The following is a 20,700-nucleotide window of genomic DNA, read 5'->3' as shown; positions in this document are numbered from 1 at the left end:
AGTTTTTTGTAAGAATTTGGCATTCGCGTAAGTTTTTGGGGTATAATAAAAGAATACGATTAATTTTATTGTATAGAAAAGCAGAGAGAAATTCTAAGTGCCATTTAGCAAAAACAGTTCTAAATTTTGGAATCTGGCAAACTAGGTCGTTTCTTCTTTTGTTTTTATAAAAATATGCATCAAAATTTATTTTTTTATGTTGTTTTATTATAATTTTACTAATAAAAAGCTGTCGTATCGATAAGACTTTAGCTTCTTTGTATAGTGTTGCGGTCGGATATCTATAAGGTTTGAAATAAATTACTTTCAGCAGAGATCTTTGTGCACGTTCAAGTTTTATTAGTATCGTTTTACATGCCCCACCCCAGACCGATATACAATAGGACAGGATTGATTGACCTAGTGCCATATAAATTAATGTTATAAGTTTTGTTGAGGTGACGGATCGAAGTTTTTTGAATATAAATATTAGTTTGCGAGTCCGACCTGCTAAGTTATCGATATGCTGCGACCAGGACAACCGGTCATCCAGGGTAACACCCAGGTATTTAAGTGATGAAACTTTAGTCAAATGGTTACAGTCGCACTGTGAGTTTAAAGGGTAGTTACAACAGTGTGCTTGTAAGGATAGTTGTGATTGTGATATTTTTTGAGAACGAATGGAAAAGTACATATATTTAGTTTTTGACAGATTAAGTGATAGCAGGTTATTTTGTAACCACGCCATCACCTGTTTTAGTCCTAGTTCTGCATTCATTCTAGCTTCTAACCAAGTGTCACCCTGAAACACCAGTGCGGTGTCGTCAGCAAATGTAAATATTTTACCATGTGATGGCGAATGCAGACATAGTTCGTTAATATATATTAAAAAGAGGCTTGGACCCAGCACACTGCCCTGCGGCACACCCATGGTCACGGGCAAGTCCGAAGATGTCAGGCTACCTATCTTGACCCTCTGGGTTCTATCCGAGAGGTAGTCTTTGAACAGGCTGAGTGGTAGGCCACGAATACCTATACTTTCCATTTTGGATAATAGGATGGGAATAGAGACAGTGTCGAAGGCTTTGGCAAGGTCCAGAAATATACCAACACATTTTTTATTACTATCTAGTTGATTTACTATATAGTTTGTTAGGTTAGAAACAGCATCTTCTGTGGATCTGCCAGCTCTAAAACCAAATTGCGAGTCCGATATTAGATTTTCTTTTTCTAGATAATTTATAAGTCTATAATTCATTAGTTTTTCAATAATTTTTGATAGAGCTGGTAAGACCGATATTGGCCTATAGTTATCGACACTGTCTCTGTTCCCACTCTTGAAAATGGGGTGTATAAGTGATTTTTTTAGAAGTTTTGGAAATATTCCTTGTTTAAAGCACATATTAAATATATATGTAAGATATGGTGTTATGATATGTTTGGTGAATTTTATGAATTTTACTGGTATGCCGTCAATACCCGTAGCAGAATCGGCTTTGAGATTATTTATAATACTTAATACCTCCATATCATCACATTCAAGCAAAACAAAAGAACGCGAGTGTGTTTGTTTGGGAATGCCAGAATCCTTCGTATTAAAATTCGTTTGTAGTATTTTATTAGCCAAAGTTTGACCAACATTTGAGAAAAAACTATTTACATCATCTATAGAATTTTGTTCTCCTGATTTATTCGTTTTTAGCAGTTCTGTTGATGAATCATTTTTCTTATTAGTGTAGGTAATTTCCTTAATAATACTCCAGGTACGTTTTGGATTGTGAGTTGCTTCCTCCAACTCTGTTTTTTCATAAGAAGATTTTAGTTTTTTAAGAAGAGTATTGCAATAATTGCGGTATCTCCGATAGGTAATTAAAAGGGTTACATTGTCAGGTTCTAATCTGCTTTTTGAATGTAGCTTGTCTTTATTTCTGATACACCTTAGTAGACCATCTGTCATCCAGGGTTTTATTAGGCGTCGTTTTTTTGGTATTACGACCACAGTGGAGTTAGCACTAATTGCCTCCGACATCTTGTTAACAAAAAGATTAGCGGCCTCATTTGCTTCTTGAACATTATAAATTTCGGATAGGTTTGAGTTTAAAAGGTGCGTGATTGCTTTGTCATAATCTATTTTACTTCGCGTTGGTTTTGGCTGAAAATTGCGGACGTATGATTGTCGAGTGATCACATGCATTATTACCGGTCTATGATCTGTTAAGTTAGTTTTCAGGACGAAAGTTCGCGCGGGAAATTGCGATTTGTAGTTCGCGTGGTCAAGACAATTGTTTTCTCTGGTGGGAAAATAGTGGCCAGATAACAAGCCATGTTCAGCTAAGAGGTTAAGATATGTATTCGACGAAAGATCTTTGTTATTTGGTTTGATATCAATATTGACGTCACCAGTGAAAACAATATTCTTGACATGTTTCAGTGACTCCAAAACTTTGTTTATAGATTCAAGAAATTTTTCTGTTTTCTTAAATGAGGGTGATCTATAGATCGCCACTACAGTGGTATCACAATCTAATTTTATAGTAAGACAGCTAGTTTCTTGACATATCGGTTCGTCTACAGTGCACAGAATATCTTCACGTATGTACGCGACTATACCATCGTTCTGGTTATTTAAATTTTTAGTCCTATAAGTATTATATCCATCCAAGTGTGGTACCGGTTTGTTGTCATCCAGCCAACACTCTGTCAGAACGAGAACATCAAAAGTGTCCGAAGTTCTTTTTATAAGTAAACCAAAGGAGTCAAAATTTTTGTATATGCTTCGGATGTTTTGTGTTATTATCTTATATGTTGCTGTGGACTTGATAATAGGGGAATATTCTTCTGGGTCATATAAATAGCTATCAGAGACACTTACAGAATCGATTTCGTTTTGTATTTGAATTGAATCAGCCATTTATATAAGTAACTGTTTGTCGAAGATGTGGTTTTTCGCGGATGTACAGTTGACAAAATTTTAGAGTGAGAGGAAATTGATTGATAAAAAATATCGAAATATAAGCTTTACATTGGAATATCAGAATTGCCAAAACATCATCAAGGTATTTACATTTACAATATGTTGACTTTCTTAAATCTATATTAAGAGAAAAAGTGAGGCATGCATATTGGGATGGTTCCCATTTAACTAAGATACAAAAATATACTGTAATGAAATTCATGAGATACCTTTCATACAGTCACACCGATTTTAGTTGATGAACCTGTGATTCACTTTTTATCAGTATGATCGGAGTGTCGTCAGTCTTCTTCACAAATATCTTCCCATTGGATGACCAACAATATTTGAAGATATTGGATTTTACGAGATCCCGAGCCAAGAAGAATAGACGGTTGGCGAGTGGAGTTAGGTGATCAGATACATAGATCGGAGTATTCTGTTTTAAGCCCAAATGAGATGCGTTCAACTTCGCATTCCTGTGTTGGATATTGAACTCTTTAGCTGCCTTTAGTACACAGATTTTCTTCTCCTTTGTAGCAAGTTCAATTATCACAGGTTTGTTGGCTTCGCGTTTACCGGGAATACGATATATATCTTTTATTTCACTGGGAGTGGTCTCTACGCTCATTGCCTTGCATAAGGTGACAAAAGAATCTGAGAGGGTTTTTTTGTTCTCACCTGCTTCTGCTGGCACATTTCTTAGCTCCAGACAAGTTTTCCTCGATTCACGCTGTAAATGTTCTACTTCATTCTTCAAGGATGATATAACTTCTTCCTGTAATATAGTTTTTTGCTCCAGTCCATTTATTTTCAGAGACATCTCTTCATATTGCGATGTAATGAAGTCCATAGACTTTTCCAGCTCTCGTGTTGTATTTTTTATCTCTGTAAGTGTTTGGTCCCATTTTATGTGTTTGTTTTCATCTTCGGCTCTCCAAGTTGTTAGTAGGGTCATAATCTCGGACTTGAAAGTTCTTAATTCTTCGGAAATGATCGCTGTCACATCGTCATCAGGGCGCTTGCGTTTGTCGCCTCTCATTCTGGACGTGACTTTATCTGCAAAGTCATCATGACGGAGCAGATTCGTGTCTGAGCCAGACTTGGTTGGCGAACACGACATTTTAAATTGTGTTCAAAGTTTTCGTGGTTACACAAAACTTGACCAGTTTATATTGGTACACTGTTACTGATCTTCAATATCGTAACAGGGTTCTTGATAAAATGGTTATAAGTATTTACGTTATTGACTTTAGTGAATTGTTTTGTCTATTTAGCGCAGCAGAAAACACGTCTTAACGCTAGCGCGGTCCGGAGGGAGGGGAAGTACCTATTAGGTTATTAAAACTTACCTACTTATCTAATTATACTTAGTTTTATCTTACATAACTACATTATGTTTTGCAATGTTGGTCCAGCTAATGACAAACAATATCGATCCCAAGAAATAAACATAAAAATTTCGCAGGGTTAGCTGGCACTATGTTCATGCAATGATCAGTATTAAAAAAGTAATAACTACTTACAGGTTAACACAGGGTGTCAACTGTGTTTATTTTAGTTAGATTAGAAATCTTCTTGAACTATCATTAAATGTTACTTTTAAACTTATACACATGATTGTAAACCTATGCACCTACATTCTCACTTGTCTAAAGAGTAGGGTGTGTTACCTACTTATATTAAACTCGTAGATATCTATCAGACCTGTTATAGTAGTTATAAGCACTCATCTGATAAGATAGACATTTTTTTTTGTTCCTTGCTTATGCTTACTTTACTTTATTAAGCTACTTGATATACTTACCTAGATATAAGATGTACTTACCCCATATTAGACCACTACCTATAGTCATTCATCAAGTAAGTAGGTACTTAAATAACATTGTAACTTTCAATTTACTCACTTATTAGTAATGTTTGGAATATAATTATAGGCAGTTACTTAGATACATATTTAAGAACTTAGATTTATACTCATTGTTATATTTATCATTATAAGGAGAAAGATGTTGTATGTGTGAATGTACTTATGTGTGGGTAACATGAATACAGACAGTTGTTGATCACACGCCGAGCTGTTTGATTGCGTCTCACCTCCCTAGACTCTTTACAAGTCAAACACTAGTTGAAATTTTGTGGTTACATTTAGAATGTTTCGAGAAAATCACTCAAACTACACAGAAAGCCTTTGATGTCAAAAATTTGATTAAAAGTTTCATCAAAGTCACTTTGTTTAGGACCAACTTAATTTTGTTTTATAGCTTTTACTTAGTTGCGACGTTATAGCACTATCGTGTACAATTTGTACTGTGTAAGACTGATGAAGGCTGTGATAACTTGAGCCAAGTTATCCTAACTAATATTATAAATGCGAAAGTAGCTGTATCTGTGATAGATATTTATAATATAGATTAATTATTAATTGCAATGAAACAACCGACCGTATAATTCGACTTGGCGCTTTATTACTGAAAACCATAGAGTTTGACCATAGACTATAAAGGTCTTACCAAAGAGTATAGAGGGCACGATGCAACGTGCCAGTGCTACGTCTACACAGAGTACACGACATACACATCACTCCTCCACACTAATTTAGAAACATGTTAACGAAGTATTATATGACAATAAAACTACATTTAAAAATAAGACTTATGCTAAAACTTATAACTAACATTCTTATTTCTGGGCCGTAAACACATACGAGGTGGCGATGTAGGTGTTAACGGCCGATCAGTCTGAAGTGGAGGTGTTAACGGCGGATCAGGATGATCTGAGGTGTTCGGATCCAAAATCCCTCGCTCACAACACTCCACAAGCCCCTCCTCCTCCACTATTTGTTCCACGGGCGGGTCGGCTGGGACCGCGCTCGGCACAAGAGCCTCGGTGTGCACTGTTGGAGATGGTAAGGCCAACGGCATGGAAACTGATTGATACTCGGCGGATCTATTAGCAATGACCGAGCTCCCTGGCGATGATGAAGGTTGACTTACATCTAAGTCACAGCTAGCTACACTCTTAAATAGCTGGTCTATATGTCTTACACATACTTCATTATAATCTATTATATACACACTGTACATTCTATTACCTAAAATTTCTTTAACAATCCCCTTTTTCCAAACCCCTTTTCTCGAACTGTACCAACGTACCCAAACTACATCACCTTCATTAAATTTCCTTTTTGAAACAGGTTGTTTATTTACACATGACTTGTCCTCATTGGGTAAAATTAAGTCTAACCGTGAACGTAAATTTCTACCAAACATTAATTTTGCCGGAGGCTCGCCTGTAGAACAATGTTCTGTATTTCTGTACACAAATAAATAATCCAATAGCCGTTCAGAAATAATTTTCTGCGGTAGATTGTCACCAATAGAGCATTTGATCATTTTTTTACAGATTCTAACAGCATTCTCAGCTTGCCCATTACTGGCTGGATGGTATATGGGTGACGTCATATATTTGATACCGTTATTGGAACAAAATTCCCTGAATTGTGAAGAGTTAATTTTGGCATCATTATCTGAAACTAGCGTATTACAAATTCCAAAAACTGAAAATAAATATTTTAGCTTCGAAATCAGCGCGCTTGCAGTAGTGCCGTTATTCATAAGCAAACATTCTACCCATTTCGAGTAGCTATCCACCACCACGAGGTACACACTCTGTCCTAACGACATGTAGTCGATGTGCACGCGCTGCCAGGGGCCGGCGGGGCGCGGCCAGGGCGCGGGGGGCTCGCGCGGGGGCGCGGCGCGCACGCTCACGCACGTGCCGCACGCGCCGGCGCAGCGCTCGATGTCGGCGTCGATCCCCGGCCACCACATCCGGGCACGAGCATTGCACTTCATCTTAACTACACCCAGATGAGTGCTATGAAGCTCCACTAACATTCGTTCTCGTAACGAGGACGGAATAATAACTTTATGACCTCGCAATAAGTAACCATCAGGCTGTTAAATTATGGAACGATCTGCCCATGGAAATCAGACTCGCACCCTCTCTACCATCCTTCAAAAACAAGCTCAGACAGCATTACTTAAATTTAGCTTATCCAGATTAGAATAAACCAGCATAATATATATATATAGATATTTATTTATGTATGTATTGTATTATTACATATAAGGTCTAGGTATATAATTATTAATAGCTATGTAGGTTTAAAGTATTTATATGTGTTCATAATATATTTAAGTATTATTGTATGTAGGTATTTACACATTGTTCATAGTAATTATGTTGTATTTTCTCTTGTCTTGTCACACGTTACCCCTTTCTTTATACTTTATATTTCCTTTCAATGTGGTTGTCTGGAAGAGATTACTTTTAGTAATAAGGCCGCCAATTGTACCATTTTTCTTTTCTATGTCTGTGATACTATTTCGTTTTGTGTGCAATAAAGTGTATTTTATCTTTTATCTTTATCATTCTCGTATTGTAGGTCTGCTTTACATCTAAAGTAAGGTAGGATAGACTGACAATGTACTGAACGCGGCCATCCGTGTTGCATGTATTTGATGACAATTTTCAAGACTTTATCATTATCAGTGGCCCTTTTAATATCGTCTAACAACACGGCCGGTGTACTTTCGTCCAGGAATTTCAAAGAAGTGTGTGTACATGTCGAACTCTCTGTCACTATCAGAAACCGTTTCTGCAACCGGGGCGCGCGAAAAATAATCCGCTACTACGTTATTTGGGCAGTTCTTCTTTTTAACCTACATAATGAGTAAAAAATTATCCCAAATTCGAAAAAAAAAACTATAGCTTTTTGGTGAACTCTTATCATTTTTATGATAGCTTCATGTCTATTCTATCGAAAAAGGTGGTTGGCCGCGTAGTTTACCAATTTTTTCAATATTTTAAGGACATAATACGTGGATAAGGCACAAAAAATTACACCTTCGTCACATTATCTTTTATTTTTTTTTAACGAGATAGTCTTCGTCGTTTGAAATGAAACTTTTTTGATACGCTAATAAACAAAATACCATTTTAGAAAACATATGAAGGAATGGATTTTTAGTAATAACAAAATATTTATTAAGTAGTTATTACCACTCTGTCACAATTTCAGCTAAAATGAAGCTTGTTTTTGTTATAAATATTTTTTCGCTGCTAATTACAGTAAAAAATTAACAGCATAGACGTTAACATCAATTACTAAATTTAATATGATTTTTCCAAAGTTGTACTATTTATAACATAACATATAAACGACCAAAAATAAGTTGACTACCAGGAGACACCAATCGTTACAAAGTGGTAAACGATGTGACAGAGTTGTTACTCTATTAAATATTAGGCAGGATTTGGAATAAAACAGTTTTATTTAATAAGAATAATTTAGTAACTTACATATAAATCATTATGGTTTCAATTTAGTCAAAGAATTAACTGGATATATCTTTATAATTAGTATAACTAATTAAAATCACACTTGAGAACCTCTGGAGACTGAAATATCCGTATTTCAGGAACTTAAAGGACAAATTTGTTCCAACTACATAAATTAATGTTTATCTGCACAAATAATATTTTCGACAAACTAAAATTTAAGTAATATAACGAAAAATTACGTAATTTCTTAAAGTTTTAATCAGCCATATTTCGAAAGTACAGAAGTGGCTCTTAGAACTTGAAAAACTATTTTTTTTACTTTTTTAATTACCTTAGAAGCTGAAGAAGCTTTAATGTAATCATCAAACATCCGATAAATCAATCTCCACAATATTAAACAGTCTACCACATTCATCGTCTGTTCTTGAGAACAATAGCACGAAATCACCTTTTTCACTAACGAAACTTTTTATTACTGCAGCGCAAGTGTATTGGACGTTCCTTTCGCTTCGTACTTTAACCAAAACGTGTAGTTTCTCTTCAATTTTTCGTTGATGAATATCCTCAGGTTGGAGTGCTTGGTAAGAATGTGACAGATTTGTCGTGTGACAGAGGGGTAAAATGTATTGCAAAGTCGAATAGTATTTAAACAGTAACATAAAATGTATAATTCACATGTTGATTGCAAAGAAATCGTTATTTCCAATGAGTAAATAACAAAATAATAATTTAAATATATTTTATTTTAACAATTACCTACGTGACGAAGCTGTCGCCAAATAAACACACGCACCTCCTGTCACACTTTGCGGGTGGCCGATACGCGGTATCTGGATCTCTAAGGGGAAATCTTACCAAGGGGGAAAAGGAGATCTTAAACTCTGATCGATGGCAATAAGGACGAGTGGCTCAAACAAATATTTTAAATGGCAACCTACGTGACAGAGTGTAACTACTAAAACATTGGGTAGTAAAAGACAATTTTTCAACAATTTTTTTAAATATTTCAGAAATATTTTAAAAATATATATTTTGTTTTACTAAATAAGTAATACCTTCTGGAGTTTAAATAAAATTTTATATTTTATCTCGTCATATATTTTTTTTCTAACATTATGAAATATACGCAGGATGAAGTGGCGGGAGACAGCCAAGATTCGTATGAAATACACCTCTGTCACGCGGATTTACCACTCTGTAACGTAATTTTAAATACAAAAATATAAATTTATATTTTTGTAAACGTTCACAGCCGTTGTGTTTTTAGTACAATGCACGTTGAAATATAAATAATAAATAAATATTTGTAAAACTCATGATATTTTCCTCACAACTGGTGGAGACACAGTTATGTAGGTTAAAAAGAAGAACTACCCATTTGCACTTGATGTATACTGAATGACATAGTTATAGGCCGACAGAATAATCGCATATCTCTGCAAACGTAACGCCGTGGTTACCGATATGCCCGAATTTTGATTAAAAATCGATACTAAAGGCCTATGATCGGTTTGTAAAATAAACGGGTCGCTGCGTCCGTATAGGTACTGATGGAACCTTTTCACACCGAAGATTATAGCCGTAGCCTCCTTTTGAATCTGGCTATAATTTCGTTCGCTAGCATTGAGAGACCGCGAGCCGTAGGCCGTAGCCGTAGGCCAAAGGTCGCTCGGAGCCATCCTGCGCGCGCTGCAGCAGCACGGCGCCCAGCCCGTGCGGGCCTGCGTCCACCGCCAGCACCAGCTGCGCCGCGGGGTCGAAGTGCGCCAGCACGCGCTCGGACGCCAGCTCGCGCCGCACGGCCGCCACGGCCTGCCTCTGCCGCGCGCCCCACTGCCACGCCGCGCCCGCCTTCAACAGCTCGTGAAGAGGACTCATTACAGCCGACGCGTTTGGAATAAAATTCCTGTAATAATTTACAACGCCTAGAAAACGCTTGACCTCTGTGACATTTTTGGGCTCCGGAGCATTTAAAATAGCTTCGACCTTTTTAGGGCAAGTTTGTAGACCATTTTTGTCTATAACATAACCTAGGTAGGTGACACTGTCTTTGAAGAATTCGCACTTGTCTTTTTGTAAACGGAGACCCGAGCTATTCAATCTATGTAATACCTCCCGTAGTCTGGCCAAGTGAGTAGCTTTATTAGGCCCCGTGATGCAAATGTCATCGTACCAGCAACTAATGCCTTCTATCCCGGATAGGACTGTCTCCATCGATTTCTGAAAGATAGCCGGCGCGCTGGCTAGGCCGTACACCATACGGGTGTATTTAAATAATCCTTTACTAGTATTAATAGTTGTAAGCTCTTGGGATGGTTCATTTAGAACATATTGATTGTACGCGTTTTTTAGGTCTAATTTTGTGTACTTCTCTCCACCTCCTAGTTTTGCGAACACTTCTTCAATGCGCGGTAATGGGTACTTATCGACTAAGAGGTCTTTGTTCAAGGTAACCGAGTAGTCCCCGACTATCTTGACCTGTCCGTTTTCCTTCAGTACCGGCACAACAGGAGTCGCGTAGTTGGAGTGGTTGACGGGCACTAAAATACCTAAACGCACTAACCTATCAAGTTCCGCTTCAACTTTATCTTTTAAAGCGAATGGTACCGTGCGTGGCTTGAAAAACTTAGGTACGGCATTATCTTTCAATCGAAGGTCAACTTTAAATTTATTGAAAGTACCTAACTCATCGCGCCACAATTCAGGGTATTGCTCCAACAGCGTGCCTACCTCACCATCAGTGTAAATTTTATTTAAATTTGTAGTTAACACTAAGTTAAATGCGGACATGAAATTTCGACCCAGTAATGGCGGGCCGCCATTTTCCACTACAAATATCCTAATCGGTTTTGTCTGACCATTGTATGTAACATTCGTTTCGAAATAGCCCAGGGGAGAAATTTTATGCCCGGTATATAGACACATTGTTATATTACAAGGCAGCAGTTTATACAATGAGAAGTTACTCTTATAGAAACTATCTGAAATTACAGTTGAGCCTGAGCCAGAGTCCAGTTCCATAGTAACATTCTGTTGTCCTACTATCAAGTCTAAAGTAAGCGGTTTATTTGTCACATACCTTATATTTAAAGTTCTGGCATTCCTCACACCCCGAGTTATTGTCGTCATTCGTAATATTATTTATTCTTGAGTTTTTATTAGTACACACTTTTCTTAAATGGCCCTTACACTTACACTTTTGACACTTGTAATTTTTAAAACGGCACGTATTTTCTGAGTGGTTCTTCATACCACACACCCTGCACCGGGTCTCTGAGCCCGGGGCGCCGCCGCCGCCGCCGCTGTCTCCCGCGCCTCCGCCGCCAGCGCGGCTCGAGCCGCCGCCGCCGCCGCTGTAGCCGCCTCCGCCGCCGCTGCGACGCGGGCCGCCATCGCGCTGAGACTTAGCATCAAACGCAGGGTTGGTTCTTCCTTGATGACCAATTTATCAAATTGTTTCGAATCCCTTGTATACTCCGCTTGCCGCGCCAACTCCAATGCCCGAGCAAATGTTAATCCTGCTGGATTTTGCTCAAACAATTTGTCGCGTTCGGGACCTGAGCCCAGGCCGAGGACGAAACGGTCCCTGAGGTTCGTCTCCAGGGCTGCGCCGAAGTCACAATAGCTTGCTAGACCTCTGAGTCGCGCCGCCCAGTCCCCTAAGCTTTCGCCTGCAGTTCGAGTCGCCCCGTGAAACTTAGCGATGTCCACGAAGGAACATTGTCTAGGCTTGAAGTGAGCGTCGAGTAAAGCCACCAATTCCTCGTAGCTTAACTTATCCACATCGCTTGGATAAGCAAGATTTCGAACTAGACGGTATGATTCATCGGAAAGATGCGTTATGAGAATGGCACTTTTACAGTCTTCTTCCACTTTGTTCACTTTCACAAATTGTACCAAGCGTCCTTTGAAAATGTCCCACTCGCACGATTTGTGGTCGAAAGTTGCCAAATTACCCAAAAACGCCATTGTTATCCGTTTTTGCAACACGTGAGTAGATGATCCTCGTTCGACAGTGATAGATATTTATAATATAGATTAATTATTAATTGCAATGAAACAACCGACCGTATAATTCGACTTGGCGCTTTATTACTGAAAACCATAGAGTTTGACCATAGACTATAAAGGTCTTACCAAAGAGTATAGAGGGCACGATGCAACGTGCCAGTGCTACGTCTACACAGAGTACACGACATACACATCAATCTGTCTGTCTGTTACTCTTTCACGCCAAAACTACTGGACGGATTGGAATGAAATTTGGTATAAACATGGTCTAGACCCTGACAAAGAGCATAGGCTACTTTTTATCCCGGAATTTCCTCGGGAAAACTTTTAAGGCGAAGCGAAGCTGGTGGGAACAGCTAGTAAGTTATAACACTAATAACCCAACCTAACCAACTTTTAAACCCCCCGACATTCAACACTAAAAGTCGCATTAATTTTGAACGTTTAACCTGTTTTTTTATAAAAATATGTCTTAAAACTCTGGGGGTAACAACATTACCAATACTTTACCTAAAACAAAACAAATCGAATTATCACCCTAAAAACAAAACGGAAATCGACACAGCCGTTTGGGAGCTACGATACCACAGACCGATACAAACTGACACACAGATACACAAACACGTTAAACTCATAAGACCATTCTTTTTCGCCTAGGGTTAAAATTAAACGACCGAATCGTTTCTACATTATGTAATGAAGCCAAATGACTTCACACAATTTATCGGCAAAAGTTTTATTTTTTTATACATTGAAACCATTCAAAGTTTTAATACTCCAGAACAAAACGACGATTAGTGTTGTGGATTTTCTCTTTTACGTCTAATAGCTTTTTGTTTCATAACACAAGAAGTTAGACGCTTTATACAGGGTGGAATTTGAAGTGTGTTCTTGAAGTCTCTATATTCAATAAAATATATGTATAATACTATTGAATTGGCAATCCTTATCTTTATCATCATCAGCCAATAATCATCCACTGCTGGACATAGGCCTCTCCAAAGGAGAACCTTTGGTCCTGGGCCATCCTCTTCCGGCCTTAGGTCTTAGGTTCAGCTGGCAGGAGGGCGTCCCACGCTGTGTTGTGACCTTATACTTTTGTATATTTTTGGCATACTACTTACCATTTTTGTAACACTTTGTGTATTTATATGTTATATTTTTATAAACTTTCTGTATTTTTAAAACTTAACGTCATAACCTTCTTTGTAAATACCTTACATTGTGTTATGTAAATCAATTTCCGCTTCGAGACTTTTAACCGACTTTGCCGAAGCAGAATTAATTAAACCAGCTTTCCCTGTTCAATATCAGCCCCGGTACAGTACCGACCACGTAACTTGACCATTTTTATACTTAATAAATAGTAATAAATATGTGGGGACCTCACACACACGGCCATCCGACCCCAAGCTAGGCAGAACCTGTGTAATGGTTGTCGGACAGCTGATATATCTACACAAATACATAGATAGATAGATACTAAATATAAATATCAACACCCAAGACCCGAGTACAAATATCTGTCTTTCAACAAATATCAGCCCGAGCCGGGAATCGAACCCGGGACCTTCGGCATAGCAGTCAGGGTCACCAACCACTACACCATTCAGCTACTACACCATACTTAGGTAGGTACAAATGGTAAAATTTTTACCTAATTGGCTTGTATCATATCTAACAGACGGATGTCATAAGTTGGAAAATTTACCCTCCCCTAACCTAGGGTAAAGTGCAGAGTCGTGGCCTTACGGATAAAGTCTCGGCTCTCATTTGTGAGGCAGTGGGTTCGAATCCAACCAATGAATTCTTTAGAAATAAAGAATTTAAGTAAAATTAAAGCACGTACTCTTACGGTGAAGGAAAACATCTTGAGGAAACCTGCACATCTAGATTCTACAGATGTGCGCTCTTAGTGCATTGTACTCATTTAAAAACGGTGATACCGCTCGCGACCTATCACGTGAGTACAAAATTTTAATGTACAGCGAAAAAGCTGTGATCTGTGGGGGTGTAATTACCTGCACCTGGCTCTCTCGAGTGGAACCTTTGTGCATATCCCAAAGGTCTAAACTGCCTTCCTAAGCTTGGACCATTTCCCACCACGCTGGTCCACTGCGGGTCGGTGAGTTCACATATCTAGATGTGCTAGATCTAGATATGCAGGTTTCCTCACGATGTTTTCCTTCACCGTAAGAGCGATGGTATACATTGTACTTCGGTTAAAAGAACTTATTGGTACATGTCAGCGTCGGGATTCGAACCCGCATCTCTGGCGTGAGAAGCGAGCGCTTACCCGACTGAGCTACCACCGCTCCCGCGAGAATTATGTATGTATGGTTAGGTTATATTACTTTCATTTGTTCTGGATTCTTAGGACCAGAAAGAATAAATCTTCTGTCTCGGAATATGGAGTTAAAGTGGAACATTTTTTATTAAACTGCTCTCTCATTCTCGCAAGTACATCATTGTTGGTACTTAGCTGGCTTCTTGGGACTTGCTACGGATGTCTGGTACTCTGACAGACACGTTAATTATAAAGCATTGCACTTTGTATAGCTCCTTATACGTGCGCCTTAAGAGTACTTTGGCCCGCATTGTACCTTGTACCTACTAGCTCTAATGAGAAAGTTAGACGCCGTTTTTTTTTCGTTCAAGTCCAGACATTTTGCTCCATTTACAGATCTATGTTGTAATAGGTAGGTACCGTGTAACGTCAGTGAAGTCAAAATCAAAGTGGAAATTAGTAGTATACGACTACTACTACTAATTTCCACTTTGGTTTTGACTTTGTTGTAAATAACATTAAAATACTTAAAATCTAACACAATAAGGGCGGCCTTATCGCTAAAAGCGATTTCTTCCAGGCATTTAAGAATAGAATAGAATAGAATAATATTTATTTCAGACATAAGTCCATAGTTGTGTTAGTAACAATTTGGCTTATTATCTAGGTTAGTTACATTATTAAATTAAAAAAATTAATATTATTAAATTATTAAATTAAAAACAATAATATTATTATTACATTATTAAATTTAAAAAATATATATATTATTAAATACATATTTATTTAATCCAAATGCTCCTTAATAAGTATTATAAATACTTATTTACAAAAAACTTAACACAAAAGTATTTAAGTACAATTTCTAGCTTTTTAGTCTAGTACACCTTAAAGAACCGATGACCGATGGGGTAAACGTGTTCTGGAGTGGAGGCCGCGATTAGGCAAACGTTGTGTGGGACGCCCTCCGGCTAGATAGGGTGACGAGTTGACGACTTGCGAAAGGTGGCTGGATATGATTGGATACGGAAAGCTAAAGATCGCATCCAGTGGCGTGCTTTGGGAGAGGCCTACGTCCAGCAGTGGACTGCTATAGGCTGATTAAGATGATGATCATGACACCTTAACGCCTCAGGCGTTGAGTAGATAGCATTATTAGGTGGTTCAAGATTTTTCCATAGCGCGTTATAAGGCCATACAAGATAATGTGATATAAGTTTTTACAAAACGAGATAATATCATACGGTGTTCGATGAAACGATACTTTGGCCAAACGTTATTCAAATCTAAACCCAAAAAGGTGGAAACTTTTGTAATATTTTTAAATACCTACTTAATTTGTAATTTTATCGCCGAATAGATATTTTTCACACAATCCTGCGAGGATTATATTTATAGTATCTTTGTTTTCATGTGTTGATTCATTACTCATCAGGTTCTACTAAGTAAGTCATAATAATTCAATGAGTATTTTTTATGTCTGTGACTCTGTGCCCTTAACCAATCAGTCGCTTAAGTGTAAAACTAGGCATCCAACATTATTCGCTGTCGACTTCCTTATTCATCAGTCAAACACTAGTGGTAAATTTTGTGGTTATATTTATAGAATGTTTCGAGAAAATCACTCAAACTACACAGAAAGCCTTTGATGTCAAAAATTTGATTAAAAGTTTCATCAAAGTCACTTTGTTTAGGACCAACTTAATTTTGTTTTATAGCTTTTACTTAGTTGCGACGTTATAGCACTATCGTGTACAATTTGTACTGTGTAGGACTGATGAAGGCTGTGATAACTTGAGCCAAGTTATCCTAACTAATATTATAAATGCGAAAGTAGCTGTATCTGTCTGTCTGTTACTCTTTCACGCCAAAACTACTGGACGGATTGGAATGAAATTTGGTATAAACATGGTCTAGACCCTGACAAAGAACATAGGCTACTTTTTATCCCGGAATTAACTCGGGAAAACTTTTAAGGCGAAGCGAAGCTGGTGGGAACAGCTAGTAAGTTATAACACTAATAACCCAACCTAACCAACGTTTAAACCCCCCGACATTCAACACTAAAATTCGCATTAATTTTGAACGTTTAACCTGTTTTTTTATAAAAATATGTCTTAAAACACTGGGGGAAACAGCATTACCAATACTTTACCTAAAACAAAACAAATCGAATTATCACCCTAAAAAACAAAACGGAAATCGGCACAGCCGTTTGGGAGCTACGATACCACAGACAGATACAAACTGACACACAGATACACAAACACGTTAAACTCATAAGACCATTCTTTTTCGCCTAGGGTTAAAATTAAACGACCGAATCGTTTCTACATTATGTAATGAAGCCAAATGACTTCACACAATTTATCGGCAAAAGTTTTATTTTTTTATACATTGAAACCATTCAAAGTTTTAATGCTCCAGAACAAAACGACGATTAGTGTTGTGGATTTTCTCTTTTATGTCTAATAGCTTTTTGTTTCATAACACAAGAAGTTAGACGCTTTATACAGGGTGGAATTTTAAGTGTGTTCTTGAAGTCCTATATTCAATAAAACACGAATTGTCTTGTCAATCCTTATCTTCATCTTCATCATATTCAGCCAATAATCATCCACTGCTGGACATAGGCCTCTCCAAAGGAGAACCTTCGGTCCTGGGCCATCCTCATCCAGCCTTAGGTCGGCGGTTCAGCGGGCAGGAGGGCGTCCCACGCTGTGTTTGCCTGTTCGTGGTCTCCACTCGAGAACTCGTCTTCCCCAACGGTTCTTAGAAAACCATTTCTTCGGTTTATAAGTTTTTCCCCGTATCTAATTGCATGAACACTGTCAGAGGATGCCATTTAAAAGATAACTGCAACTAAGCAATATGTCAGAGATAGAAGCACTTGTAATGGTCAGTGGTCTGTGATATCTCACAGACACAGTTTCAGTTTTCGCGTTCTGTGAAAAAGTAGGTCCCTTTTCTTACATGTTTTTCTATTTATTATGTAGGTGTTTTTTTCTCAAAATTATCAGACATAGGTACACACACAAGCAAGAAAAAAGTTCCAGTGAAAAAAATACCAAATTAATCCTAAACGGAAAAGGCTAGCTTTAAGACGCCGCGCCGTCTGCAAAATTTGAGTAAGATCATTTAACAGCGCATCAGAATATTATCAATCAAAACCTGTTCTATATTTAAACAAATTGTTAAAAACCTGTTTACTGGCTGTCAATGACACAGGCCTAGCTTAGTGTGGTAGCCCTTGAAAAAACCTATATTTTTTGTATCTTCGTAATCTTGAATTTAAATAAATAGGTATATATTTCTAATTTTCATTTTTTCAAAACCGTAAACATTGTGTTAAAAAAACTAGCCATTTAGAGTCAGTATTTCAATGAGTAAGCTCTACAATACAAATCTAGAACCAAAATATGTACAGGTTTCCTCACAATATTTTCCTTCACCGTAAGAGTATGTGGTTTAAATATTGTTCTGAAATTCCTTATTACTAAATAATTCATTGGTACATGGCAAGATTCAAGCAGAAGGCTTCACGAATGAGAGCCTAGGCCTTATCCATTACGCCATCACGACTCTTTAGTATATAAATTTTACAGCTTGTGCTGAAAGATGACTTGCTGAAATGCACACAGCTCATCTCGACTAAACCTGGTTGTTCCAAACAAGTCGAGTTGGAAGCAATAATTCACACTGGAAATCCTTTAAAATCCTCACCAGTCCCCGTACCGTAAAGCACCATAAGATCAAATCAAATGTTGTTTATTCGACGAAAAATTTTACAATTATTAGTTGTCGATTGTCATAATAATATTACTCTTCCACCATATCACAAAGGCTCTGTCACTAAAGAGAAGTAATGGCGAAAGAAAACGAACTGAATTGCATAACCAAAATATTAATCGTCAGTCTTAACAACTTTTGCTCTAATAAATCTTGTCAAAATTCGTGAACAACAAATTCTGCGAAGTACCATAGTAAAGAAAGAAAGAAAGAAAAATATTTTTATTTGTCTCCATAACACATATTAAAATGAAAATAAACTAAAACTAATAATAAATTAGAGACAAAAAGGGGCAGACTCAGCATCTGCTGCGAGCTGCAGGGCAGCAACGCAACGCTGTTTTTCAGCCTGTCCCTGTGCATGCACTTACGTTAAACATAATTATGCAAACAAATAACGGAACTTGTATTAAACACACTATATATAAACAATAGTAAACAGTATATTGCATCGCTTAAATCAACAGTAGTTACAAAGTCACGTGACAGCCGGCCTGGCACAGCTGTCTCAGTCAGTACGCCTAGTAGGTAGGTTCTACGCAGTTCTAGCCCTTGATCCAGTACCTTTATTTACTCTAACTGTATCAAATATACATTTAATTTACTTTCGAATTATCTTATTTCTTATTAAGTGATTAATTACAGTTGATTTTGACTGAAAAAAAAACGGTCAAATTAAATCTTCACGTATTCCCGAAATAACCGGTCTTGAGAGATAGACAGACTGACAACAGAGTACCTATTCCTATAGCTATACCTATGGGTTCAGCGTTTACCTTTTGAGGTACGGAACCCTAAAAAACTTTTGGATAGCTTAAAGCGATGGTGGTACGGCGTCTAAACCCATTTATCTACTCTAGTCTGCTACAGAACTTAAGCTGTTGTTGTATGATACACTGTTTTATACAGGGTGTTGCAAGTTGTATAGTTAAGTGGGTGAGTCAGTGGGTCATTCTGAACACCCTCTTTGGCTTACGATATCACTTTTGCAACATTGTAGTTACGTATATAAGTAATCAGTTGTACATAATAATGTTTAAGTATCACAATTTGTTTATAAGACTTTATGATATTCATGAAAACGTGACCAACAAAGGTTGTAAGTACCTAAAAAGAGCTGTTTCTTCTTAAAAAAATCATAGCTTAAATTATCTGTGATAACTCCAGTCACCCTCAAAACGTACCCTTTTGTTAACAAAACGTACCCTTTTGTTTAACCCCCTGAAGACATTCTATAAAATGAAACATAAAAGTTAAGATTTTAAAACAAAGCTAGCTTTATCTTATCTTACAGGTAGCCATAAATACTGCCTCTTAAATAAATAATTAAAATATTTTAATTGTTCTCGAAATGCCGGTAAAACACACAATCTCGCGAATTTATATATGAAATGGGATTTATTTTAATAACCCTACCAAAGCACTCCTGTTACCCCTGACAAAGATAAGCGTGGAACTTTTTAACGGTTAAACGTTAAACCTACGGTTAATATAGGTACCTTGTTTCAGTCATGTATTGAACACCTGTAAAACTTACTTATGAATGCAATGAGGCGTTTGTTAAAAAAAAAAAAAGTTCCTTTTTGGAGAAATAGATGGCGTTGTCTGGGGTTGTACCAACTTTCAAACCCTCAGAACACACTCAGATCACAATATTTTATTCTGTGAGGCTAACGAAATGTGAAAGTGACGTAGGTAGGTAGAATTGTAGTATTATTTTCTCAATGATGTCGACGGCACACATTCTCATCTTGTCTTGTAAGTATTTCTTTGGGATCTTATTTAGGATCATACAATAAATAAAAATAGAAAATCAGTTCTCGCACGCAGCACCCGTTCAAACGGCGCGCATAGAGAAAAGAACACTACGTGACGGTGCGGGTAGAACTATTCACAGAATACTTAGCACTATCCCAAGCCACATGCAGTCTGAGCCTCGGAAGGATGGCTCGCGCTACCACCCGACATTTAATCACAACTAGTGAGATCTTATTCTGAGTTTAGTACTCTTTGCTCTCTATGTAATTTTTGAGAGTTGGTACACTGCGTTTTCACGCCATCTATCGGCTTACCCAAAAGCTCAACTGACAGCTGTCAAGGAAAACGGCTCATAAAAGATTGATTATTGAGTTATGATGATTCCTGTGACAGTTCCAACATTTTATTATCCGAACGCACAAACACTGTTGCGAAATTACATTACAACATTATCTAACAGTAAAAAAATGTCTTTGTGGAGTGTAAGAGTGGTATAGTAGGCAAAAAAGGGATTTATCCGGGTTTTTTTTATAAGTGATAGGGCGTTTCACATAAATTAATCCATCTATTGTAA

At 37.5% G+C, this 20,700-nt stretch overlaps 2 protein-coding genes across 2 annotated transcripts in view; one reads left to right on the top strand and one right to left on the bottom strand.

The window, feature by feature from the left end:
- The window catches only part of LOC105382966 (sex peptide receptor), a 271,017-nt gene that overhangs the window by 105,217 nt on the left and 145,100 nt on the right, over positions 1-20,700 (top strand). The window lies entirely within an intron of this gene.
- LOC125491088 lies at positions 3,174-4,055 on the bottom strand. Its single transcript, XM_048632173.1, has one exon. It carries the CDS (start codon positions 4,053-4,055, stop codon positions 3,174-3,176), a length of 882 nt encoding a protein of 293 aa, XP_048488130.1.

This window comes from Plutella xylostella, chromosome 31 (genome assembly GCF_932276165.1).
Source record: "Plutella xylostella chromosome 31, ilPluXylo3.1, whole genome shotgun sequence".
NCBI classification, from domain to species: Eukaryota; Metazoa; Arthropoda; class Insecta; order Lepidoptera; family Plutellidae; genus Plutella; species Plutella xylostella.
Note: the sequence above shows the minus strand (reverse complement) of the source record. Positions and strands in the feature narration are given on the sequence as shown.